At 47.6% G+C, this 27,886-nt stretch overlaps 1 protein-coding gene across 5 annotated transcripts in view; it reads right to left on the bottom strand.

Moving 5' to 3' along the window:
- Window positions 1-27,886, bottom strand: part of sez6b (seizure related 6 homolog b) — a 170,157-nt gene that overhangs the window by 69,859 nt on the left and 72,412 nt on the right. For all 5 annotated transcript variants that reach the window (XR_001965994.2, XM_018748770.2, XM_018748771.2 and 2 more), the window contains exons 2-3: window positions 7,770-8,501; window positions 6,242-6,372 (exon numbers count right to left, since the gene is read on the bottom strand). Coding sequence is in view for 4 of the 5 variants with exons in the window: in XM_018748770.2 (XP_018604286.2) it covers window positions 6,242-6,372; window positions 7,770-8,501 (863 nt within the window). In the remaining variant the exon portion in view is untranslated. The remainder of the gene's footprint in view (window positions 1-6,241; window positions 6,373-7,769; window positions 8,502-27,886) is intronic.

Genomic DNA, 27,886 nt, shown 5'->3' with positions numbered 1-27,886 from the left:
CCTTTTAATAAAAAGCCCCCTGCTGTGTCACCTTCCCATCGGCACAGCACCCTGTGGGGGTCACCCTGAGGGGGTCATTAGTTGGACCTTGATGGAAGCAGAGTGCAGGCTATGTCTGCTCTGGGGATGGTGCCAACACATACACCTATAATAATAATAATAATAAGAATAATAATAACTGTACACATGCAATAACCAGACATTATATTCTTTGAATCTTGTGCTCCTTAATACTAAAAGCAAGAAAAACAAACATTTTTGTCACAGATTCCACCCATTAACTGATGCAACAAAACTGGCAAAGGTGCTGCATATGTAATGTATGGATGAAAAATTACTTTTGCATTCGCCAAAAAACCCTCTCTAATAGCACTTGTGGAAATGGTAATTACTGCTCCTATTCATGTGATATCAAGTCTTTCAGTAGCGGTTCTGGGCAGAGAGAATTTTATCCTGCTGGGCAGCAGCTGTACCAAAAAAAAGAAAAAAAAAAAAAAAAAATCTTGGCAAACACTGTCTTGCATGAAGTTTTTTTCTCGTCCCTTCAAGCAACATCACTGCTTGAACTAACAGTTAAAACAGGTACATGATGCTGGAGCGCTCACGATCGACTCCCATTGGCGGCTGGGTTCTATGCAAATGAGATAGGCATAGGAGCGGATAACACTATCGCTGCACGGCACAGGTGTGGGCCGTTGTTTTTTTCGTGGACCGTCCTGCCCTGTCAGTAGAACCTGGCCTCCGGGCACGTTCTGTGTCCCGTCTTTCCTCGACGCCGGTGGCTGCGGTGCGAGGTGCCTCCAGGCTTGCGGTTAGCCTGACTGCAGCTGCCCTCGCCAAGTAAATAGATGCTTTATGAGCGCTGAATAATTCAGGTAACCTTCAGACCTTGGAGGCGTATATTATGCAGTCGACAGATGCACCTTTTGGCCCGCGCTCACTTCAAACTTAATCTTTGTAGGAGAGCGCAGAGGGGATATCTGACCTGGCAGCTTGCGGTCCCGAAGGGCACGTGAGGTGAGGTAGAGCTGATGGAAAACAAGGCTCAGGCACTGCCGAGCCCCCCCCGTCTACCTCCACCACCACCTCTCCTCCCACGCCTCTCCGGTGCTCTTGGGACCTCAAAGTGCCTTCGAGCTGTGTCACCCTGACCAAGCCGGTTCACGTTCAGCTGCCTGACCTCGGAAGCATCGGCACGGGATCGTGGCGTTCGGTGCCTTCCCCTACACGGATCAAGGTTCGAATCCCACCTCCAGCTGTAGTAACCGCGATTAAAGTACTTACCCGGAACTGATACAGTCAAAATAACCCATCTGGAAATAATTATAAGTAGTTTACCATTGTAAGTTACTTTGGAGAAAAGCATCAGCTAAATAAATGATGGTACCTACGGTAGAGGGAGAGAAAATCAATAGGCCACGCCCTCTCCCTGCAAGGTCTCCCACATGGCTCTCATGCTGTCAGTCTCCACGCTGCTGAACACATGACCATCAATCTGTGATCATCCCAGGCGCAGATGGAAGAGTATTTCATCTCAGGCTTTGGTGGTTTAAACTAATCCAGATGGGCGGAGACTATGAATTAGTGGGCGGTGCTTAGTGCAGTGGCCCCGGTACACTCCTCACTCAAATCTGTGGGCTCTAAACAATGGGTCTGCTTTCATACTGGACCTGAAAGGCTCGCACCTCTAACTGGCAAGAACTCTTGCGGCATGAGACAAATTCCATATTAAACTGTATTGTTAACTGGATTAGCGGTGCTCTGTGCTTCTGACAACTTGTCTCAGCTGTGGGAATCCCAAAGCAAAGGAGCTATGTGGGGCAAACTCTGACTGACACCGCTGTCTCCTACATGCTGTCCAGAACCAGCTTAACGGAGTCCTCATGGACACGCACGCACGCACGCACGCACACACATTCGAGACTTGCTTTGCAAAGGATGAACTGGAGCGGCCGAGTTGCGAGCCTCGTTTGCCCGGGTTCCAGCGCAGGCCCGGAGGAGCTGGCCGGGGGGGACACATCCATATTCAACACGCACGGGAGCAAACAAAAACACCGGACTTATCTCGCTCCTCCAGAGCGGCAGCGAGCAGCTCCAGCCTTTTTTCAAAGTCGCTCATCGCAAACAGGCCACTTTCCAAATAAACCCGGGAAATAATTTGCGAGGCCGCAATTAATTTCGGCAACGGCGGCACAGACGCGCTGAAAGGCCTGGCGAACAATGAATTCCCACCTGCACGTTTTCATTTTTTTTCGCTGTTTAAAAATCCAAATAGAGATTCCGGAACAAACGTATCGGGATGGCTGGTCTGTTATCCCTCCCCGAAGGTTCGCCTTGTCTGTCAAGAAGGTCTCCTTGTGCAGAGAGGGCCTGTATAAGAGATAAGCGAAACAATGCCGTTGCTTCCTTTCATTCTGGAGTTTTGTCCATCTGCCATAACTGCACGGCACATGGAAAATATGACAAAGGATAAGCCCTGACCATCTCTCTCACTCCCTGCTGCTCTCTCTGTCAGCGCTAACTGGCAAGCTGTCCATGCGATGCCAGTGCTGTCTGGATCAGCGCAACCGTCCAACCTGGACTTATCAGTCATCTGTACCACTGAGGCTGGGGTATAGCTGCAGCATCTGCTGTAAAGGGACCGGTCTGATCTCCCAGGCTTCGAGTTTTGAGCGCCAGCTAAAATGTTGGTGGCTGACTGGGCGAGCCAGCAGGCAGGCGGGGGACTCGCAGATGGAAGAAACGGCCAGACAGCATCCCACCTCCACCCACCTCCTCCTGCCACCTCCCACCTCCCTCCAGCACATCCGACGCCTGCTTCCTTGTGCTCGAACCCAGCGTAGCGAAGGCTGCCTAGTGTACCAGAAGAGTATCTGAAAGCCTTGGACCAGGACCCTGTTTTCTGGCCAGTGCCAAATGGAATTATGGGTAGCCAAGTAATTGTTTACCAGAAACGGTAATGCACACAGTCATGGCAACTGTCACGGCCGAGTGCTTAGCTGATCCGGAGCAGCATGCTGTCTCCCCCCACCCGAGAACCCCCGCCACAGCACTGAGTACTGTACTCCTATTGGATCTGTTGGCGCGGTACACAGATGCAAACCTGAATTTTATACCAGTGCCAACAGGAGCATCTTGCACTCCAACATCAGTGATGGTCTTTATTGTCTTTAACGCCCATCAAGCAATAATTTAGCAAAATTCCTACACTGGAAAACCGTGCTTTTTATTCCTTGATTCCATCTGGAGAACTTGGAGGTGGAGGCAACCACTTCGGATTCGGACCAGGGGCCCTTGTGACATGCAAAAAAAATCAAATTTCAGTTATTGGATATGTTTAAATGTTAGAGGTGCCACATCCACCGGCCACGCCGACAGTCTGCCTGGTTGCGGATGGATACGGTTCAAACCAATGACTCCCGGGCAACCAAGAACCCGAGACCCACTTGCCACACCAAAAAGCAAGCATCCGAGTGGCTTGTTCCCGCCGGAATTGTACCGCAACGTGTGACATCGTGCATTGGCTCGGTTCGTGACACTCTGGGATTATGGAGGAAATCAGTACCGTTGCTTGTTAGTTTGGTTAGAACAGCAATTACAAGAGCAAACGCAACCCAAGAGGGAATCAGGTCTGTTTGATTGTTTGAGCGTGTTTCCTCCACCTCAGGCTCGATGAACACATTTGTGCCTCCGGTCCTTCTAGGAGCCACAGTGCTTGTGCCCCCTAATGGCCACAGTTTTTACACATGAAAGGGAAGAGGCTTTGGGAATAGTTCTCCAGCTGGATGTCATTAGCTGAGCAACTGCAGGCTGCATCTGGGGTTTGCCCACCATCGCTTTACAACAGGCAGCAAGGAGGATCCTGTCAAAAGGGCAGCCAAGAAATCAGGCTGCACCGCAATCCCCGGCTCCGCAGCAATGCCGATGGAGTGCTGCACCACCCCTGCAGAGCTATTCAAACCTGGGGTGGAGGTGCGCACTTGCAACCGATGGGCGTGGCAATGGGCAGGAATTTTTCGACTAAGCTTCTCCCCCAGGACCGCCCGTGTCTCCATAGCAACCGCCAAGCTACAACAACGAGACCCCTGTTTGGCCAAGATGACACTGCTCATTATGGAACCTGTTCATCAATCCGTACGGTGCGCACCAGGCATGTACCTCACTCTGGATAAGAGTGTCGGCTAATTGAATAAAGTGGAAATGCAAATCTCGGCGCAATCAAAAGGCAACCGTGACAGCGTAATCCACGCCAGGCCCTCCAGAACTGGAGGGGAGACAATTGTGGCGTGACGCGTATCAGACAGCGATCGGAGAAATTCACGATTTAAAGCAGAAAACATCACATAAGGGATGCATTGTGAATATGAAAAGCGTAACTAGATAGCGTAGATCATAAAAGTGTCATAAATACAGTCAGGGCCTCCACATTATCTGCCAATTAAACATTTTTTCTCCGTTTGTTGAGCCCGAGCCGCCTTTAATTAACTTAAGGATCGCCTGAAAGACATTTTAATGGGAGGGCATTAAAGGCGGCAGTAAACAAACAAAAAGGAGAGGACAGCTAATCCATAAGCAATTAATTAAGGGACGAGCGGAGGGGCCTCCTTAAATATCAGCCACTTTAAATAATTAAAATAAAGAGGGTAAGGGAGATATTTATATGTTGTCCTCCGTGTTAACAAGGACTGGGCAGAGGTACAAGGAACAGCACGTTCTCCTTCTTGCTCTCTCGGAAGGCGCCGCTCGTGATGGTGATCCGCAGAACATTTACGAAGCCGCTTTTACAAGAAATATATTAGCGTAACCAGCTGGACGCAGTTGCAGGCAGATCGGCCCTTTCATATTTATGACCGTGCAAAAAGTGAGGCTGACGAGGCTTTTTAAAGCGAAGACGTGGCTACGGCTCCTGCAGACAGGGCCTAATAAAGAGGAGCGAGGGCAGCTTATTGCTCACCGGCAGCATAGCGGGTCCTGTTCCAGGAATGGCTCTGCTTTAGTACCCTTGAGCACGGTACTTAACCTGAATTTCTCTGCTAGCACATCCAGCTGTCGAAATGAGCGCATCCCTTTGGATAAAAAGTGTCATAACAATAATACACGGTTCGCTCCCCGGGGAAACGTATCGGGAGGGTTTTTTTCCGCGCTTTCTCGAGCGGGAGCTGTTGCATCGCATTCGCACACAAACACACACTCGCACCTGCAATCTCCCCAAGCTGAGAGCCGGTACGGCGCGCTGCGTCACGGTTTATCGGGCGTGCGCTCGTTGCGGCGCCACACACGCTAGATAATGAAGAGGGCATCTGTTTGGGCAGATAAGCGCTGCCGCTTCAAGGGGCACGTGGTGGGGGGGGTCCCTGAATGTGGGACACACAGCAAAGGTCATCGCTCTGACCTCACAGACACACCTGACATAAAGCACCTTCTATTCTCGCTTATTCAGCTCAGCAAAGCACTCAACATTAAACCCCACCTTCCAGTAGCGGGACTCTCTCGTTTTTTTTTCCACCGCTGATGGTTGATAAACATTCGGGCGGACAGATAATACGTTCTTCACGACTTTGTAAAACCACAAAGATGCCAACAGGGAATCCCGCTGCATTGTTTATTTCCCAGACAACGCTCGTCGTAAAGCGCTTCCCCTCTCCTGGCACCGTTTATTAGTTTGTTGGTTCTTGATTTATTCCCTTTTATTTCAGCCTCGCTCAGAACAAACACCGATGCCGTTGCCAACAGTCTCATTTCCAAGCCGAACGTGCACCTGGGAAGCAGCGGTGTTTGTATTGCATTTTGTACTCTGTATATGAAGCAGAAATAGCTTTATAAATGCAGATTAATTTTTCATAGAAAAAGTTCCATGGAATCAGTATTGATGGAACAGCTTCATATTGATTTTTAAATCCTACTGACGGTAACTCGGGCATTAAACCGCCGTGCACTTTTTCTCTATTGTGGACTGTACCGATGAAAACGATAATTACAGGTGACAAACTGTCAAAAACAGGGTAAAAAATAAACAGCGCAGCTAGCTAGTCGGATGACCTCAATCATTTACACCTCAAGTAAGGGTACTTATGAGGATCTGCAAAATCAAATACGCAAGCATTTAATACTCCGTAAGAAGGACGAGCCTGGAGTGGGTGGGGGAAATATAGGGGGATGGCGCTGATCCGCAGTATTAACGACTCCGTCGCTGCGGGTTGTCCTGAAAAGCATTCTGGGAAATGAGATGCACAAGACTGACCTGAAGTTCCACGCCGTAGCCCATGTAGACCGTCACGGAGTAGGTGCAGTCCATGCTGGAAGGCCATGGGTTGGCCTGCTGTGGAGCCTCTATGTAGCCTTCTGGGGCAGTGAAATTGGTGCTGCAGGGCACTGCCAGGGTAAAAGAAAAGCCCTGTATCAATATCATTCATACCTAAGGCTTCATCGCATTCCTCCAACGTCCTCCCCGATCCGCTCCTGCTCTTTGTCCAGCCTCCGCTGACCACCCCCTCCATTGACTGTGGAGCCCTTTTCTTTCTGGGCCTGGGATCAGGGCGAGCGTTCTGGTCCAGCAGTGTCGCACCCAGCGGGGAGCCAAGCCGAGCAGACCGGCCGCAGATCGTTTTCCGGTTGCGTTCGGATCTTTCTGCCCGGAGAGCCGTCTCATCCCAGGCTGCAGCTAGACAGCTTCCTGTCTGGAGAAGGCTCTTCATCAAGGAAGGAGGATACGAAAGCCCCCAGGGGGCCGTAACCTTGTTCAGTCTCTGTCTCTGCTGCTTCTCCGACTGGGGCGGCAAGGCTCGACAGGCGCCGGAGCGGCACTCGGACTCCTGTCTGACCCCTTCCACCCCGGACCGCCGAGGAGATTGTTCCAGAAAACTTTCCCATCCGTGTTCTCTGATGGGGCCTGGTGGATAAACTACAAAAGAAGTCGAGACAGACTGACGGTGCCACTCAATCTCATTTCCCCCAACGAGGGGCTGAAGATTGCTCTCTGCTCCAGGAGCACTTGATTCAGCGCGAGCGCAGGAAGGAATACTGATGATATAATTAATTTTGGGGCCCACGGCTGTTTAGATATGAAGGGCATAAACAGACGGAAGAGCAAGCGGCTTATCGAAGACGGGGGCTGCGCTCGAGAGGCCGAAGCAAGGCCGCTTTTCAAACCGCCCGGGTTTGCGTTTGCTCTAATAATTGCACGATCAGAGGGTCCCGCATCTCAGCAATTACTCCGGCTCACTGTAGAACCAATCTCGACGTCACCAAAGGGGAAACACGCGACTCAAGTGGATTTGACACAAATTCGCAGAGCAATTTATAATCACGAAAATAGCAATATAAAACATAGCACGCCCAAAATATTAAATCTTATGATAACGTTTAATACATCAAAGGCTTCTGTGTATTTGCAATAAGTTTTCACAGACTTTCTGTTTCGGATGTGCTCGCCCTTATATTATATTTGTTGCCATTATTTGTGGATTAGTACTCTTAGCCAGAATTAGAAACGGAGTTGAGCATGTCTTACATATAGACACATTTATTATGGGTATGTACGCTGCAGTCTATATAGGTGTATGAATGGTGCCGTTCAATATACTTGTTGATTGGTTCCCTGCGGTCCTGAAGTGGTGTCTATTCTTGTACTCTTGCTATAATTACAGAAAGCAGAACTTTAGTGACACAGATCAGTCAGATTTACTTTGAATTATGTTTAGATTTGACTTTTGACCAAAACTGTAACATCGATGTGGAATCTCCTTACTGAAGTCAATGGTCTGTCTTACCTGGGGTCTGCATGGTTGTGATGACAGTGGTGGTGATGATAGTGGTCGTGGTGGTTTCCTCATCTGTTTCTCCTGAGGATGCTGTTGTTGTGGCAGTGATCTCTTTGGAGGTGCTCCCGCTGCTTGTCGCCGTCCGCTGTGGTGCCACCCCTACGGCCGTCGTGAGTCCTAGAGGAGCAAAGGTGGTTGCGGAGGTGACCTCCTCCCTGGTGCTCAGCCTCCTACCCATCGTTGTGGTAGGACTGGGGCTGTTGCTTCTAGCTGGTGCGGCAGAAGCGAGCGAGACGCGTGTGATTGAGGAGCTCGGGGTCCTCGCTGCCACAGTAACAGACAGTTCTGGAGAAATGGTGGCTGCTTTTACTGTAGGCCGGGTGACTCCTTCTGTGGTAGCAGTAGTAGCAGCGGTGTCAGCAAAGCTGGAGAAGGCAGGAGCATCCTCGTGGGGTATCACGTGGGTTGGCACTTCCTCAGCGAGGTGGGAGCTGGAAGCCAGCATCTCAGGGTGTCCGTCCATCGCTCTGCCCTCCTCAAAAAACCGCTGCTGCCCTCGGAAGTCTCTGGTCAGCAGGGCGCCGGGGAGGAGAAACCCCTTTAAGAGAGGGTGGTGGTTGGGGATGTTGAACGTGGGGGCGGTGGTGACTACTGGGGCCCCTCTGTCTGCGTCATGTGTGGTAGGGGCCGGGCTGCGTCCTTCATCTTCATCTGTGACACCCATGTCCTTTGGGAGGGACCCTGGCGAATACAGGGAAAAACACACAGACACACAGAAACCCATGAGCCAGGGCAACAAAATGACCACCAGAGCGTAGAAACAGTGGAAGGTGTTAAAAAGTATCCACATCCAGAAAAACAAGTGTTTTAAACCAACCCATCATGTAACACCCAGTTAGCAAGCAACATTTTTCATGTGAGAAGAGAACCAGAATAGACCTCGGAATCTTGAAACCTGCTCTCAGAAGCATCATTATTGAGTGACCATGTGATCAATGGCTGTCAGCCTGAATAAATCTCGCACCTTCTGGAACTAAAGTTCCAGGTCTGTGTTTCAATTGCTCCCCACTGCCACTGCCATGCTGTTTCGAGGAACGCCCCCAACACATATACAGACTGGACCAACGTTTTGATTGTCTCGTTGAAAAAACACACCACATTTTTAAGGTATATCATTTTGTCACTTAGCCAACACTGTTATCCAAAGGGACAATTTTGCCTGTTTGAACATCTTGATATTTTACTGGAGAAACTCAAGTCAAGTATTTTAGGATACTGTAGTAATGCACCTCTTTACCAGGAATCTCAAGGTCACAACTCCATACTTTGAAAGCAGGGGTAGCAGGTGGCATGATGGTTACAGATGTCAGCTTGGAATCAAATGACCTGAGTTTGAATCGGTTCTCCTGCTGTTGTAGTACTTTACCCTGAACTGATACAGTAAAAATCACCCAGCTGTATAAACAGGGAAATCACTGTAAGTAACTTACTGTACAAATCTGACGTTGCAAGGCACCTTGGGCAACGCTGCCGGAGGAAACGAATAAATGTAACACTTCCTCCCAGAAACAAACCGTATAGCACAAAATGTATTCAGTGCTGATACTGGTGAGCGCACCAGTACATAACGCCTTTCCCCCCCACAGTGCTGCTTAAATACCAAAATGCTCAACTTTATTGCAATCAGAGAGAGAGGGTTAAGCGCCCTAGAAGAAGAACAAAAGAGGGGCGGAAAGGCGCTAATACCACGGTAGATGGATTACCGCGCGGAAGCCTTTGAAAAAGCCGCTAGACGTAGGAAGCCCAAAAGATAACCTGCCTCGCGATAATCGTTCGTTTGAATGCATCCTCTCCTCCCCCTGCCAATTATTAAAAGTAAAGATTTAGCCCCGAACTGCCTTAATTAGCAAATATGATAGCTGCACCGTGGAAAATAAATATCTCCACCTGCACCTGGTAAGATATAATCAGCAGCCCTTCAGGAGGCTGCGACTAGACTGGGGGAAGCGCTGATTTCCCCACAATGCCTCATTTCCGCTCTAATAGCACTCTCTGCGCGTTAATAGCAATCTGCTTCAAACAACAGGCCCCATTGTATCAACACAACGCTCCGCAGAGCGCCTCTTTCAGCGCCGCGCCACAAATTGCTCCCAACGTCAGGGGAAGGGGAAGGGGAGGGGGTAGAAAGCGTACGCTACAACTAAAGGATGATAGCTGGAACGAAACGGAGCGCTCCGAATTTTTCTCCCGCTCCCCCTCAAAGTCCTCTGTGAAGCGTTGAAGGCGAACACGCGTCTCTCCTTCTACGTCTCTCTCCCTGGGGAGCGTGGGGGGGGGGGCGGTTTGTGAAGAATTGACTCTTTGGGCTCGGATTAAATCGGATCTGCGTTCGCCGTGCAAACAGTGCGTCGCCAACATCTCCGGGGGAGAAGAAGAAGGAGACGAAGGCGTCAGTCAACGGCAGCCTTTCAAGCAGGAGACTACAGGCACCGGATCGCTATTGGTGTAATTAAGATTTTAGGAGCTGAAATCCAGCTAGCGCACGAGCATCCGTCTGTCGGGCATGACAGCGGGAAATGAAGCCTTCAGCTACTGCACATTCGCTGCGTTTATTGTCCGCTAGTACAATACCAAAATTTTTTTGTTTTGACAAATTATCCAGTCAACGTGGAGGCAAAGCACGTGCAAAAGAACAAAAAATGTCGGTATCGAAAGCTGCCGAGAGAGAACCGGAAAGGTCGCCGCATTGTGCTGTGAAAATAGCAGAGTTCCGTCAATATCTGAGGCCGATGAAGGGAAAGAATAGCTTTCTCCGCTGCGAGTTTTGAAGGACACAATGACATTCAGCCCATCTCTAATTTATTCCCTTTGCAAATTCTTTCCTTGAACGTAGCGGCCCTTGTGAAGCGTACTGATGGCTAAAGGAAGTGGAACGGAAAAAAAAAAAAAAAAAAAAAAACTGAAATATAGAAGAATAAAAAGCAACGCAAGCGACGAAGGGATTTCAAAACAAGAAACGGGCGGAAAATGTTCCATAATGCCGTGCGTAGCCTTTTGAGGAGCGCCGGCTGTGGGCCTGATGGAGACGCTGAAACCGCGACCTGTGTCGAATGATAGACAGAACAGAGGAGCGACACTGACGGCTGCTTTGGGGAGAAGCCGCACCTGGTTTCTTTCATTACAGCTGCAGAAATACGAACCCGTTGCTCCTCTTGTCTGTTGGAAATGCGACTCCAGTCTCTCAGCACTCCGCTCGCGCGATCTGACGCTCGGCTTCCTCTGTCCCGCGCCGCAGGCCCGACTCTCGGCCCTTAGAGGAGAAGCGCCGGCTTTACTTTACCCGACTATTCGCTGTGAAATGTCGTCCGGCGTCCGAAGCACTAGAGGGGTTTGTTAGGAGACGCTATGTGAAGGTTGTTCTGGGCCGCAGATCCACCTTACAGAAAATGCTGGTTGGAAAAATGTCAGCGGTAAAGTATGCATATGCACGGTAAGAGTTTTAGTCTGAAAGTACGTTTCATTTGTTTCAGGGGACACTGTGTTAACTGCCTTCGCACGAAAAGAGCAGTGATTAGATTATACTCCCGAGACCCAGCAAAAAAAAAGATTTGGTGTATTTCTAGGATTTCTAGGACGTTGTCCAAGCCCCGCAACCACACGTGTGGCATCATTTAAAAGCAGAGACTGTCCTTTATAGGGAGCTTTAGGACCCGGTACTGAAGCACGTACAGTTCGAGAGGCAAAAAACCTTTGTCTTCTAGAGTGGACAAATTCGAATGGCTGGGTCTAAGCTGCCCGACATCTTTTTTTAGAGGGAGACTAAAACGCAGCAGCAGATTTTGAAACATTTAAAGGTACAGATGGCCTTCACGTCGTGTTACGGGGACTGCGGAATGAGACTCGGAATTTACGGCACGTCCACTGAGGGACGCGCAAGCTGGCCGGGCACGTCTTCGCAGATGCTCGAATTTTGCAGGGAAAATAAATAAATACGATAATAAAATGATCCATTCTTAGTCCTAGTGCATTAATGCCCTCAATCTCAACAGGCATTTAATTATTATTTCTTTTACTGAACCTTAAACTTCGACAAATTGTACTTTGCATAACAACCCCTGGTGCTCCTCTGGCTCCGATTTCAAGGCGTGCGATATCAATCTCATTATTGTACTCGGAATTAATCAGCGATTTCAATGCATCCAGCCAAATTGACGGATAACGGACTCTTTCTTTGTGGGAGTCGGGCATACAGCACAACCTCCGGTCAGGTTTTCATTTACAGTCTCAAATCTCATTTCCTGCAAGCAGCGCTCTCAATCCAGGAGGTGCTGAGTAAAATGCCCTGGGTGGGAGGTGGAAGGGGGGCAGAGGTGGTGCCTTCTGCTCGTGGGGTTCATTGTAACCCTTCAGATATCACATGGTGTGCCGCAGATGGGATTCATTCCCAAAAGGGCAACGCTTGAAAGCCTTGTGTCCCGAAGGTTGTGGGATCACATCACCAGGTGGGGTCCTGCTGTTGTACCATCAGTAAAGCATATTACTTACCTGGAATTGCTCAAGTAAAATACACAAGTGAATAAATAAATAAAAAAATAGGGTGAGCAGTGGATGACAATAGAGATGGGTTTATTTTGGGATGGCCATTGTGTGAAATCACCTGCTGTTTGTGGGTTTGATTCCTGTCATTAGCGATTCCTACAGGCTGTAAAACTGTTTTTGTGTAAGGTGGCCTTTCTCTCATTAAAAATTAAAAAATCACTCGCGAACTCAGGTTTTAAAAATTTGACGCGAGAACAAATCAGGGAAGGACAAAGGGGGTACAGATCCTTTTTATTTACTTTGCAACGGTACAAAAGACACACTGGGTGGCGGCTTTCGCGGGGAACAGTGGGGTTTGGTAATTACTTTTTGAAGTTTGGGTTTTTTATCCGCGTGCCTTCTTTTCCTAGTTCAAACGGACATATTGACTTTGTCACGGAGCTGAAGGCAGACTTTGGTTCAAAGAGCTTGACAAACAAAGCCTTGTTTTTTCCCTCTTTTTTACAAAAACAACGTTATTTACAGATCAAACAGCTCCAGAATTCCTGGGATCCAATCATGGGGTGGAGAAGAAAGGCCAGAGACTCCCACCCATGGAGGCCATTAAGGGGGCTGACAGGCGCCAGGCGGCGATCTGAAGGTTGGTCCCCTCATTAAGGGGCCGACAGAAATGATCTTAATTCGTGCGTCCACGTAGTCGCCGGCGGAGAGAACCCCGGGAAACTGTGCCGTGCACAGAGACAAAGCATGCAGAAAACAAGCAGGAAACGTGCAGATCACACGCAGACCGCAGGCAGGTCGCATGCACCGTCGACTGAACATGCAGTACGGAGCTTCTCTGAGCTGCTTTCCCAAGCTAATGCACAAGGACAAAGTCTCGAAGTCACGAAGTCACGCAAGCGGCTGATCTCCAGTGTTATTACTGCATACATGCAAATTCCACTTTTCCGCTAAAAATGAGCACTTATTAAATGTCCCCTGCTGGTTTTTATTTTTAATTTTTTTTAAAAAGAATCGAGTAATTGTGGAGCAATAAGGCGAGTGGAACACCTCAACGTGGTTGAGCCTTTTACCAGCCGTCAGTTCCCGATACGAGCGCACACGGCATTGATACACAGTGAGGCTGCTCAGTTGCAGAACAGACAAGGAAGTTCCTCCCAGGGTTTATTCACGCTTACATTTGCATTTACATTTCTTCATTTAGCAGATGCTTTTCTCCAAAGCGACGTACATCTCAGCGAAAATACAAATTTGTGCATTACATTAGGATAAAGAGACATAACTGCAGACACACACAAACATTGACTGGACCTAGTTTGTTACTTTCCACTTGAAGCACCGACGTTCATTGCTCGAGTAGGTGCACAAAGCGCAGGATAGATGAATCCTGATAACTTTCCTACTAATTTTTTTTTTTTTATATAAGGTACATAAACATTCACATACAATGCTGGAGTAGTGGCTGTGCAAAGGCTTATCAGGGGATGATGATAAAGTTACGGTGCATGAACGTTTATACCATGCATGAGCTAGAGACATCTTGGGTGAAGTGAGCCCGGAAAAGATTAGTTTTTAGACCCTTCTTGAATGTAGACAGAGTTTCTGCACTTCTAGGTGAGAGGGGGAGGTCATTCCACCGCAACGGAGCCAGAACCGAGCCAGAGCTTCAGCTGATCTTTTTTTTCCACTCGTTTCCCTGTAGAAAGCGTGCGCAAAGTGCTTCGTGACAGCTCTGCTGCAGAAGTGCGTTGCGGCAAATAAAGCACGGCTGGCTGATTGATACGCTTCCCACGTGCAAGGCGTCCCCCTGCCACTGGGACACGAACTCCCACAAACACGGCCAGTGCTGGACACAGAATTATATGGAATTAAAACAAAGGGGGGAACAACTGCCCTCACTGTCTTTGTATGCTGTGGGACAGTTCAGGGAAGAGTGGGATCAGGGTTTGGGGCACAACTCCCAAGACTCCCCTTGGCTTCTCCCACTGAATCCAGGTTCAATGTGTTTCAACTGAACCCGAGACCCCTCGAGCAGCTGCAATCCGCCAGGTTCTTCCTCACAAAAACAGGCAGAGAACTGCCAACCGAAAGGAAACAATCCTGATGCCGTGTCCCCCATGTAGCCTCGGGTATTTAATGCGACTTCCTGTTTTCTGTGACTCCACCACGGCTTGGCTGCGGCAGGAACGCAGAAAAGTATCAGTCGCAGAAGTGTTAAACCCAAAGCTATTGTTATTCCGGCCAGTTTTCTACCCAAAGTGAATTACAGCCTCTGTTTATACAGCTGAACATTTTATTGGAGAAATTCACATTCAGTGTGTCAAGTGTACTAGAGCAGGACCCCTCCTGAGAATTGAATCTGCAGTACTATTGTATCTCTGCCCTTTAACGTCATTGATATTATTATTTGTCAGGCACCTTTGTCCAAAGTGCTACATTAAGATACTCACAGTGACTGACCTGTTTAAACAGCTGGGTATTACATCAGTTCAGGGTAAACACCTTGCTAAAGGGTACTGCACTAGGAGTGAGATTCAACCTCATGACCTTCTGGTTGCAAGACAACGGTTCTAAACCACTATGCTACCTACTGCCTCCTAAGATGCATTATGCTATGGCGTCCGCAGTCTTTAATATGCAAAAAGTCCTCTAAATATGCTTTAAATGAAATACAGCGGGCGTAAGATCCAAAGGATCCCCATCGCAGTATTCATTGTTCTTCAGGGAAACAAACGAAATGGTAAACGGGATGTGAGATAGATTGGTAAACGATGCTGAGATAAGGTGAATTGGAACCGAACGTTCTGTCCTTTGCACGGCTCCCTTGACAAGCGTCGCCTCTCGTGGAGCATCCGCTCTGCATTTATGCGCACAGCTGTCTCACTCTTTCTGGAGAGTCTCTTTACGGTGGCACTGAGGCCCGTTCGCAGGCGGGTGTCTGTATTACCCCTCACACCAGCATGCACCTGGCATCTGCGGTTTGCCGGCGATGCAAGGCACCAGATCTCGCAAATTATCACATACGTGCGCCCTCCCGGGCTTTAGCTGCGCCGGCTTTTGCGCCGAACACAATAGTCAATCATTCGGACGAGTTACAAGCCAAGCCGACCGCCTCACGCGCATCCTCCCTCTCGAAAGTGCGACTCTTGCCAATTTGGAGAAAAACACACGCTGCGCCGAAGGATAGGTTTAACTGCTTTTTCAACGATGTAGGAGTGGGGAGCAGAAGCAGGGGTGGGGAGTGTTTGCAAGGCCTCCCCGTCGGTTGTCAACCTGGTTCCTCCCCCAGTCTTGGGGAAGTGTTTACATCTCCATGGCAACCTGTGTCATTGTCCTGCCTGTCAAGTCTCACACACACACACACAACACACACACACACACACACACACACACACACACACACACACACACACGCTCTCTGAAACAGCTCGTCCTGAGCGGGGTCGCGGCGAGCCAGAGCCTAACCCGGCAACACAGGGCCCAAGGCTTGAGGTGAGCTTGGAAAACCTCCAGATGAGCCAAGGGTCATGGGAGAAAGGAGGTCTGAGAAGGCTGCGGGACAAAATCGATCATGACATAACAGGGGATGATCTTTCCTCTTGCAGTGTGTACAGCCTGCCAGCATGAGAAATGATGGAAGGCAACCAACAACAATAAAGCTTCCGCCAAACTGGCAGATGAACCTGCAAGGATTCTTCTTCTTACCCACATAACCCTGCAATGGGACAGAGGAAACCCGACCAAAGGCTGGATTTCAAATAAAAAACTCGGAAGAAGTGCAAGGGAGCTGTGCGAGGAGCACGACTTGATCGCACCCCCTGCGGACCCCCAATGTCTGTCACACACCCGGCTTAAGGTGGACGAGATGAAGACGACAAAGCACAATGTGAGCAATGAATGTGAGCTACACAGGGCTGTGGACACGTGGAGGGCACATGGCATGGAGACAGAACAAACGGACAGGTCATTCACCAAGCAGTCCTCTGTTTTACCCTCGCTCACCATCAGCAATCGAGAAGCTGGAAGAACGAGACTCGAAGACCAAACGAGCTGCCGCCGGGGCCACTTTGATGTTTATCGTTTATTTTTTCATAACTCGTTACAGAAAATCGGCTTATTGCGAACAAACCACCCTCCAAACTCCATACAATCTTTGCTGATTTAACTTCTGAGAGAGAGTACTATCTGCACCGGGGTCCTGCTCATAGCCCTTTAAAAAAAAAAACATCTTAGCCCAGAAAAAAAGGGAATCTCAGAAGAAGAATCTCATCGCAGTCCCGAAGATTCCAAAAAATTCCACAAGAAGTCGTCTTGGGAAACAAAGGACCTTTTACCGTGTCTGAGATTCATATTTCACAAAGCAATGTAAAACACTAGTGGAGGAGCAGATGAGGCCTTCAATATTTCAAATGCCTTTGGTGAATTACTGGCCAGGTCGGTGTCATATTTTCATCCAAAGAGCCCCTGGGCCTCGTGTTTTAGTGCCGGGCAACAGTCAAGCTCATGAATCAGATGCTTTCCTGCCGACGCCATCGAGTCGGGTTCAGATGCTGCCTGATATATATCTGATTATTCCTCGTCCCAGGGCCGCCATATATCTGGGCCTAGGAATTGTCCGGCTCGGACTCCTAATCAACAGCCAGCAACTGGCCGGGGGAGTCCAAGCCAGCAGGAGCAACCCGGGCGACTCTGTGTGAAGTAATTCCTCTGGACCAATTAGGGACCTTGCCAAACAAACAGAGACACGCTCCCCCTGTCTGATCTTTCGCAGCTCCTTCATAATGAGGACTTGCACTGAGCGTCTTGAGAAGAGATTCCCATTAGAGCTAATGCATTAAAAGTACATGGGAGAAAAAAAGCGACATGATGAACACAGATTTTCAGACTGGATTTCTTTGATTTGTGTCCTCTCGGTTGTAGAGCCTCCTACTCATGTTCAGGGCGTACAAGGGTCTCATAATTAATCGGGTTTGGACGCTGCCGTCTTGTCCAAGCATGCCTTCCCCATTTCAATTAAGGCGCCCGAAGGGGCGGTGCGGGACGGCACATCGGTCTAATTGTTTTAATTCTTTTTCCAGCACCGGAGAGCTGCGGCGGACAACAGGCACTCTCATTTTTTCTGCTCTCATCCCACCCTGTTGACTCCAACCTATCTGAACTTTGGTTACAGGTGCTCCAGGAGCACAACACCTTCCAAAGCATATTGATGGTAATTTTCAGGGTAGTAAAACATTGTTTCCTGAAGCACTCTTGGGAAAAGAAGAAAGTGGAAGGAGACACATTCTTTCCTTTTATTAATTTGAGTAACACTCTTCTCTTAGAGCATTAAGTTACCAAAAATTATTTAGCAATTAGTACAGAATGGCAATTTTTACTTGCTCAAGTATACTGCAGCGGGAGTTGGGATTCAAACTCCACTCCTTGAAAAGGAAGGATGCAGCCATTACCGCTGCACTACCTGCTACCTTCAACTCACATCACACCAGCTGGCTTTTTTTTTCCCCCCACAGATCAAGTCCCACTGTGGGCAGCTGGCACCTCGGACCTTTGGCTGTATGTACACCACATGAGTTTTTAGTATATACAGTATGAAGTCTAGCATTTCTGGCAGGCACTATTAAATAAGGCAAAAAAATGACAAACCGCTGAGAGCAGCTGACACACCGGAGCAACTAATTTATCAGAAAATTCTGAACCTTGAGAAGGATCGATCTGCCAGCTGATCCTCGAACACACCCTAAGAAATTCATTCGGCTATAATCTAAAAGTATCACCGCTGTCTCGTTGAGAATGCGCTCTGTCCTCCTGTCTCTAAATGAGCTTGGGAAGCTACGTTCCCTTCAAACTAAAGACTGCTGTTACGTTATTGCTTGCATCCAAACTTTTCAGATAAACTGCCTCGCCATGAGCCTCACTAATTTTGTGGTGTACTTGAGATCGAAAGGTCACACCGGTTTTCTCACAGATTCTGTTCTTTGAGCAAACCTATGGTTATTGATTTTTTAGTCAGCATAATATGATTGAAAATCATGGCGGTGTTCAACAAGCAGACTCACAGCACTCTATAACACGTTCAGCACCGGGCAGCAGGTGGCGTAGTAGTTAGAGTTACCACCTCGATGTTGAACCCCCAGGTTGGGATCCCGCCCCCTGCCATAGTGCTCTTGAGTAAGGTACTTACCCTGAATTGATACGGTAAAAATTACCCAGCTGTATGAATAGGTAAACAATTGTAAGTCAATTTGGAGGAAAGTGTCTGATAAATTAATAATTTTATCATCACACCTGCACCATCCCACTCAGCTGAAAGGCCCGTGCTGAACGGTGTACCTCCTTGAATGACAGACCCAAGCCTGGAAATGATTCAGAACTGTCCCCCTCAAGTGGCTCACACAGACCTCCTGGGGTTTTTTGTTGGTTATTTTGGAGGTGTTTTCTTCTCCTGTATCTGTTCCACCCCCACATCTGAGATGATCTCACTTGCGGGTCTGACATCATGAGCCCCGAAAGGCGGCTGTGCTCTTTCTATAGAACACACCTGTTGTGTCACTCAGGAGCCACAATCCCACGCTGGAACATGACTGCATCCCTTCTGCACTCAGTATCCAACCACAAAACTTTCAGCTCATCTACCGAATGTACTTTCTTCCACTACGTCTTACTAGAATATTCCAGGGGATGTCCCAGCTTTGTTTTAAATACATTTATTGGGTAAATGTGATAGGAAACAGCTTCACTATTCGACTCTTCAAAAGATTATTAACAGTCTGATTTGTCTGTTTCTACATGCAGTACCTGTTGATCCGAATATTATTTTTAATAAAGATATGGAACTTTAATCATATAACTTATTACAAAGTTGACTATTCTTACACATTTGGTGAGAACGTATCACCCTGCTGTGGTCCACGTAAGAGGAACCCTCTGCATATATGAAATTGATTCAAGTGAATAACCTACTTCCACTAGAAAAGTTAATATTCAAGCTCCATGATAACAATAATGAATTTTGGAAGATTCCGTCACCTTTTTGGAAGTTCTTTGTCAATTCGACATGACCACCCCTGCTAAATATTTCAACCTTTTGCCCTTGTGCTGTAATTAAATTTATGCATTTGCATTTTCTCGGTGCACTGATTCTGTCTGTGTCGCTACGACCTGGTTCTCTTCTGTTGTTAAGGGAGGGGGGGGGTCACATATCTTAGAGTTTCAGTGAGGGGTGGGGGACACATAAAAATGGTAAAAGTGGGAAAAAGGCATTTTGTCAGTGAGTCTATGCACTCCAGGCTTTAGTTTAAAACCTAGAAGACCATCAGCCTGATCATGCTTGTAGTCTCATGATATCACAGCCAGCAGATGATGCCCTCTGATAAATTTTAAATGTCAGCGAAGCGGGTTTGGACGCAGCGGGGCGGTCAGGGAGTTTGCGGTATAAGCCGCAGGCAAGAAGAACCACCAGTCTTATGAGCCAACAGCCATAGGTTCATAAGCCACAGCTGTGTCTTACCAGATGAACATTTTACGAAAAATCAGATACATTTTTATGATTAAGTATTTATCATTTATCCTTCGTCAGATTCTCACAAGAAAACCAATGGGACCCTAAAGAGCGATGGGAACGCTTGCAATTTCTCAAGGATTTGACTTGGAATTATTGCGAATTCCCAAATGATACAGAAGTTGTACATAGATTTTCCCTTAGTCATTCATATTTGAACTCTTATTGAGCAACGTCTAAAAAACCATCTTTTTTTCTGCTTAGATGAATTTAATATTTTTAGATTGTACAACACAAATTACAACTCAAGCGGGAAATTGCCTTTGTAGCTGACTGGAATGGAGGCCGCAGAGAAAGAACATGGCTGGAATATGGTTACTGTCGATATCAGACTTTTCCACCAAGTTTTACCGGTGTAATGTTAACTCCCAATTTGGAAAAGTCTCACAGACTGTGACAAACTCATCACAGAGCTCAAAGTGGGAAATAGTGCCTTGATCATGGATCATGAAATGTGTCACATAGCAAGAAGAAATTGTTTGGAAATTTATTGAGGTCAAAAAATGAATCCAAAGACATTCTCTCATGTGTATAGTCAAAGGTTATTAAGTGGAATTTCTGTTAGCTTCTTGATTCCTCATCTTGCAACTGAAGGATTTGGGTTCGAATTCTCCTGGCTATGGTAGCTTTGTATACAACCCTAGCAGTGCAAGTTGACCAAGTCAAATAATTAATAATTAATAATATTAAGTATACCTGATTTCCAACTAAATTACACATTTACATTTACCTTTTACCTTAAATTACCTTAAATTACATGTTTACAAGAGGAGGGTGCGGTGGTGCAGTGGGCTTGACTGAGTCCTGCTCTGCGGTGAGTCTGGGATTCGAGCCCTGTTCGGGGTGCCTTGTGACGGACCGGCATCCCCTCCTGGGCGTGTCCCCTCCCCCTATGCCCTGTGCTACCGGGTTAGGGTCCGGCTCCCTGCAACCCCATATGGGACAAGTGGTTCAGACGATGTATGTGGGTACACATTTACCATTTAGCAGACACTTTTCTCCAAATGATGAAAAAGTGATATGTCAGAAAGTTATATCTCAGACAACAGAATTAACAGTATATTGCCTCAACAGAAGGAGTGATCTGGATGGAAAAATGTGATTCTTGACCAGTCAGTTTGTCACATACCGCTATGCAAAGCACCAGCAAACATTGCATAAGTAGCTGCATATAGTGTATAATATAAAATATTATAAATTGCATATTTTATATAATGAAACATGATACATTTACAGAGAACAGAGGAGATCAGGGGAGAAGGAAATGCAAAAAAATGTGTTTTAAGACCCTTTTTCAAGGTTGAAGGACATTCAGCAGCTCTGAGTGAGAGAGGGAGGTCCTTCCATCCCACATCTGGGGCCAGAACCGAAAACCTTAGCTCTTTTGACTTTGGACTTTTGACTCACATTGCATTTAAAATGCTAATTTCAAAACTTAACTAACAAACTTTTAAAAAGTTCATTCTATTTGTACACCCTGCAAACAGCAACAGATTTTTTTAAAAACGTTTTCTCCATGAAATATTTTAAGAATCCTGTTGTCAAAAATCCATAAAGTCTACTTTAATTCCACTATTGAAGTGTCAAAGTAAACAAATGGTTTACAAAACTTCTTTCAGAGTGGCACAAGACAGAAATGACGTGTGACGAAGCGCTGACACATTTGGTGCCGTTCATTATCTTCCACGACGACTGATGCAACACAAAGCCCTTTTTGAAATTTCAGGACGGTGCTGGGGGGGAAAGGGACACATTCTCTCGCAGCCTTATTCTGTCACTACAAGAGGCGCGCCAGCATCTCCAACAAAGCAGACTAAATTTATTTGACGTCTCTCTGACTCAATGAAAGATAACAAAGGTAATTTGCGACATCTGGAAAAACACAAAGTGCCGCGTGCGCAATTCCTCAAAGCGCACAGCCTTCTCGGAGCACGGACCAGAAAAAAAGGGGAAAATAACAGAAGGCTAAAACGCTTCTCCTTGTGTTGTTGGGGGAATCATTCTGGGCATAAGTGGCGAGAGACCAGATCGATATTCCCTATACATAAATGCAATAAACAAACACTAGACTTTATTTGGAAAGTCAACATGTCCTACTAGAACGTCCATGACCTGCGTTCCAGGAATAGAGATTGCCAGATTGCGCTCGAGGTGCCAGACTGATGCAAAACGTGAGCCCGGCATCATGCCGGCAGTGAGAGCCAAGGGCCTAACATCCTGCTGGGGGAGTCGAGTACAGATGAGGAAGTGAGCAAAGCCACGGCTTCCCATGTTAAAATAATCCGAAGAAAAGAAACGGCAGCAGGCAGCACTGAAAAAATTGCCCAGGTGTTACAGATAAGGGGGTGCGGTGGCGCAGTGGGTTGGACCGCAGTCCTGCTCTCCGGTGGGTCTGGGGTTCAAGTCCCGCTTGGGGTGCCTTGCGGCGGACTGGCGTCCCGTCCTGGGTGTGTCCCCTTCCCCCTCTGGCCTTACGCCCTGTGTTGCCGGGTAGGCTCCGGTTCCCCGTGACCCCGTATGGGACAAGCGGTTCTGAAAATGTGTGTGTGTGTGTGTGTTACAGATACTGACCCCCGCCCCACCATATTTTCTACATGTCCCTAAACAGCGAGGGCCACCCAGTGTGCTTCCTTCCAACTCACATTTATGCACTTAGCTGACACTTTTCTCAAAAGTGACACATACTGTTACACACACGCAATGCCCACAACCGCTAGTCCCAAGCGGGGTCGTTGCAAACTGGAGCCTAACCCGGCAACACAGGGCGCAAGGCTGAAGGGGGAGAGGAAACGCCCCAGACGGAACTCCAGTCCGCCGCAAGGTACCCCAAGCAGGATTCGAATCCCAGACCCGCCACACCTGCTGCGCCACCGTGGCCCCCCATACTGTTAACCTACCTACAATTATTTACCCATTTATAAAGCAAGACAATTTTACTGGAGTGAAAAATGGGGTAATTACTTTACTTATGGGGGGTTGCGGTGGCACAGCAGGTTTGACCGGGTCCTACTCTCTGGTGGGTCTGGGGTTCCTCACGACCCCACCTGGGACAAGTGGTTTCAGACAATGTGTGCGTACTTTACTTACAGGTACTGAAGCAGGAGGTGGGAATCACACCTATAACCTTTGGAGCCAAAGGCAACACTTCTAACCACTGCGCTATCAGCAGTCCCTTCGTTTATGTAGCATTTTTTAAGAAATAATTTTTTGCTCCATGAATCCAAGTGATTTTAATTTAGTGTGATTTACCCATTTATACAGCTGGGTGATTTTTACTGCATCAGTTCTGAACAAGTACCTTAAGCAAGGGTATTACTAATAGAAGGCAGCAGCCCTAACCACTACGCCACCTGCCGCCACCGATTCACATCCCATCGGCTGGCTTTCTTCCCCCCACAAATCAAGCCCTGCTGGGGGCAGCTGGTGCTGATGGGAGGCACGGTACAGCTCTCACAGCTGGAACCCAGCAGCCCACTGAAGCCGAAAAAGCCTGATGGAGGCTTTCGGAAAGTGCAGTGGACAGCACATACAGTCTGGTCGATGGAAACCTTTCCTGGTAGAAAGAGTGTAAAGCACTGAAACAGCGCCTGCGTCAAAGCTTATATCAACCAACTTCACTGCTCACATCAAGACATTTTGTTCAGCCCCCCCCCCACCAGCAAATGCCCCAGTCACATGACTGGCATCAAATAATACTGAATCATTGTTCACAGAAAAAAAAACGAAACCAAAAATATCCCCGTTTCTGACACGGGTGACGCGGCTGGCCGACTTTTTTCGGTCCGCTTTTCATGTGCTCAGCTGGAAGTTGTCATTTCAAAGAAATAGTTCCTGATACATTGAGTTTCCATATTACTGCAAATTTCTGAACTTTTTGCAAAGACTGCGTACGGACATCGCTGAGAGGAAGGTAGCCGCGGCCCAGGAGGACACCGGCGTGCCGATGAGGTACCCTTACAAAGCCGGTGACGGGATGAAGGTCGCCGACTTAGGGGCTCAGTTACGCAACCGTTTCAGTGAAAAATTTAAACTGCCAACAGAGTTTAATCAGAAAGACACAGTTTGTGTTACAGTTTAAATATTTTGCTGCTGGGTCTCTCTTTACAATTAAGACAATTAGCTTTAGCACACTATGAAACTGTATTATATATGTATGTATGAGTTGTAAAAAGCATAATATTAGAGAATATGTATTATGATTTACATAATATAGCTTGAATTGCTTTAGCGCTGCATTAGGGAGTGTTCAAAAGGCTTTAAAAATTCAGGTGGTTGTTAAAAAGTGTTCAAAAAAGGTAAATGCGGGGGAATAATACATTTTGGGGGTGCAGAGTCATGTTGACATGTAAAAATCCAGTTATGAGTTTTTTTTGCTTTGTCTCCTCAAAATGAAAAAAAATGCACGCAAGCTCTCATCTTGGGTTTGACAGCTCGTTCTGTTTTGCCACGGTGCAGGCGAAGACAGGGAAAGCTAATTATGTAAATTATATGTATGGCCTCCTAAGTGTTAAGTTGTTTCATGAGGTATTTTCCTCGCCACTGGTTCGGGGTGTTCCGTTCTGCAGAGTCAGTGCAAACATTTCTAGATCCATTATCCAACATGCCCCCAACCATGGCTGTGGAAAGATAAGCTCTTATGGGTCTCTTTTATGATGGTGGGCATCCTGTCAGCCCTTTGAAGGCGCATCCCTCTTGCTCACCCCGGCCCTTTCGGAAAAGGTCACGCGCCCGTTCCCGTAACGACCGGATGCAAAGCGCAGGCGGCCCAGGATCAATGCGAGGACACCTGCTATCGGTGGCGACCCATCGATCGGCGCTGGAGACGAGGCTGCTGATGCACTCTCACCATGGTGTTCACACGTGGTGGTGGGAGTGGGGGATGAAGAGGAGCAGAATACAGGTTCAATCCATCGACCCTCCTCCCCATGGCGGAGAAGACAGAGCAACCAACCGTGATGCTATAGTGGTCTCTAGAACCTCAGTTTTCACAGGTGGCTCTAACTTTCTCCTGGAAATTCCTATGTATCTCCCCTGCTAAGATCTCCACGTTGGCTTCCCGTAACAATTTCAACATTCCGGTTCTGGTCTATTCGAGTCCCGCTCGGGGTGCCTTGCGGCGGACTGGCGTCCCGTCCTGGGTGTGTCCCCTCCCCCTCCGGCCTTATGCCCTGTGTTGCCGGGTTCGGCTCCGGCTCCCCGCGACCCCATATGGGACAAGAGGTTCAGATGATGATGATGATGATGATGATGGTTCTTGTCTATAAGACAATGAAAGGATCTGTATGCGAAACCTATAAGACCTGACCACGCCCTGTACCCCAGCAAGAGCGCAGTGCTCCTCCACCTCTGGCCGTTTGGTGTGGTGGTCCCAGTCACTAGAGGTGAGAAGTGAAACAGTCCGTAGGTTCTCAGTTTTGGCTCCAACATGGTGGAATGAACTCTCCCCCTCAGTGCTGCTGAATCCCTGTAAACATTCAACAACAGTCTCAGAAAGCATCTGTTTCAGACAAAATGGTTTTAGAATCCCATATCTGCACCCATATCTCTCCATCTGTTGGTGAAATGCACTTTGTTTGCGATGAGTTATATGTCTCTTTGGAGAAAAGTGTCTGCTAAATAAGTAAAGGTAATTGGTCCTGAAGTTTTCCATCTAAACCGAGACAACTGTGGAAAAGTACCCGCAGCAAGCTGAATGCTTTCTAAAACAGTGGAACGATTAAAAAATATTTCTTCTGTTCACCACTCCATGACAGCATGCAAAACAAGACCTAAATATGTCAGGTCGGCTACGGCGCAGAGCTCCAATCAGGTGAAAATGTAATACGCTGACTAATGTGGCTATCGCTGGGGGGAATGTACAAGTTCTCCAGAACGCCGTGTCCCAACAGCCCCCGGAACCCGAAAATGGTGGTTTACGATTGACTCTGTACTAAAAAGTGACAGGACTGTGGAATTTGGGCGAGGGAGCAAGAGATCGAGAGAGAGAGAGAGAGAGAGAGAGAGAGAGAGAGAGAGCAAGAGGAGACCGAAGTCTTGAGCTCCTCAGATGAGATGGGCCATCAGGAACAATTCACAAGGGGATCACAATCACTTTTGGAGAGTCGGAAAGACCAGATGAATTTGCCTTGGATGGGGGCCGCAGGGCAGGGGCAGATGGAGTACAGGCATGGCAGCACCCCTGGCAGGACGCATGTCACAGCGTCACTAGGTCTCTAATGTATGAGCAGGGCCTTTCCAACCTTGTCCCTCTATTCAGATTCGCGTTTTCATGCAGTTACTGCCATGAATTTATGTTTAAGCAATAATATTCTGGTATATTACACATACAAAAAAATGTAAAAAATAATACTTTGTAAGGAGTCGCAGGTTTATCCCACTTATGAATTTGGGTTTCATTTGTCATTTATAATCCTTAAGCCCGGCTTGTTATCATAAAGCACATGTTCAGAATCCAAAACAGTTTCCCACAGCTATACAGCTGTGCACTGCAGTAAACCATCAAATTATTTTGGGATGCTGAAGCTAGGGGTATGTGTGCATGGAGGCTGGGAGGGGGGCGGCATAACAGCACAAAAAAAAGCTCTTTCTTTCCTTTAGAGCTAGCGACAAAGCTATTGATTTCACATTCATCCAGTGGCGAAAGGCCTTCCCGCGATACTGCAGCGTAATTTCGTCTTATCGAAGCCGCAGCCTGAAAGATGAAACAGCTCCGACCCTTTATCTCGGGGTAGCTTCACTCCCACTGGCCGAAAAGCTCTCCACGCACATGGAAACGGGAGCAAGTGATGCCACACGGGCCAGTCATCGCCGCTCCTAACCAGCTAGTTAAGCTTGACCTCTCTTGGGGTCGCATGCCCATCCCTTTAATCAGTCCAACCGGACAATTTCCATCTCCGCTGCCCTTGACCCCCCGCCCCACTTCCAATCCCACTCCATTCTTCTTCCCAGCCATAAACGGCTGCATTCATCATAAAGACAAACCGGGGCTTACAATAACGAATGTCCATTTACATCCATCGGGATGGAGCTGAAATTAATGTAATGTTGGTATAAGGAAATTCCTGAGGACAAGGAAATACTCCACGGAGAAGACCTGCTATTGTACTGCTCGCAGGAACAAGCAGCCTATGTGAATAACTCATAACTGAGCAATGAGAGTATTGTACATTACACACCCCAGCTTTGCAGAAGCTACTTCTTCCTATGATGGTGTGTGAACTCCAAGTCCAAAGACATGCTGTTCAGGTTCCCCCATGGTGTGTGAGTGACAGAGGGAGTGTGTTCCACTGATGTATGGATAAGTGACCCAGTGTAAGTAGTGTATCTAGCAGTGTAAGTCACCGTGAATAGGGAGTGTGGGCTGATGACGCTACATAGAGTTCATTGGAAGTCGATTTAAAGAAAAGTGTCTGCTAAATAAATAAATGTAAATGTAAACTTTACGGTCTCCTGCCATCGCTTGGTGCCATTTATGCTGTTCGGTTTCATTTTGTGTTATGCTTTAAATAAGCAGCCCAGGAAGCAAGAAGAAGAAAACTGGAGGGCCAATTTCCTCCCTTTATTCCATAACTGCAGCGAAGCGCAGCCACGGGCCGGGAGCAAATTAACCCTCCTTCGAGCACCGGAGAAAACACCTTCCCCGGTGCAGGGAGGCGTCTGCGAAAATCACAGAACAAACATCAAAACAAAGTCCCCTTCCGGGGTCTGAAAGGAACACGGATCTTTTTCAGCCCAAATGGAGGAGAGCGAAAAGGCGCTCGGCTTCCCTTCTCCTCCGCCAAAATTCACAGGGGAACAAAATTACGAGTGCCTGCCTCCTCTGTCAAAAAATAAATCCACTTTACAAGGATCCAGGTGACTTTTTGTCACAGTTTTAACCTATTTTTTTGTACTTACACAAATTTACTTAATTTTAATAAATAAAGACTAAAGCAGTTTGAGTTGTACTTAGGACCTCTGCCACCTTGCACTCAAAAGACCGGGGTTTGAAACCACACTGCAGCTGTAGTACCCTTGACCAATGTACTCG

Source organism: Scleropages formosus, chromosome 10 (assembly GCF_900964775.1).
Source record: "Scleropages formosus chromosome 10, fSclFor1.1, whole genome shotgun sequence".
NCBI lineage: Eukaryota > Metazoa > Chordata > Actinopteri > Osteoglossiformes > Osteoglossidae > Scleropages > Scleropages formosus.
Note: the sequence above shows the minus strand (reverse complement) of the source record. Positions and strands in the feature narration are given on the sequence as shown.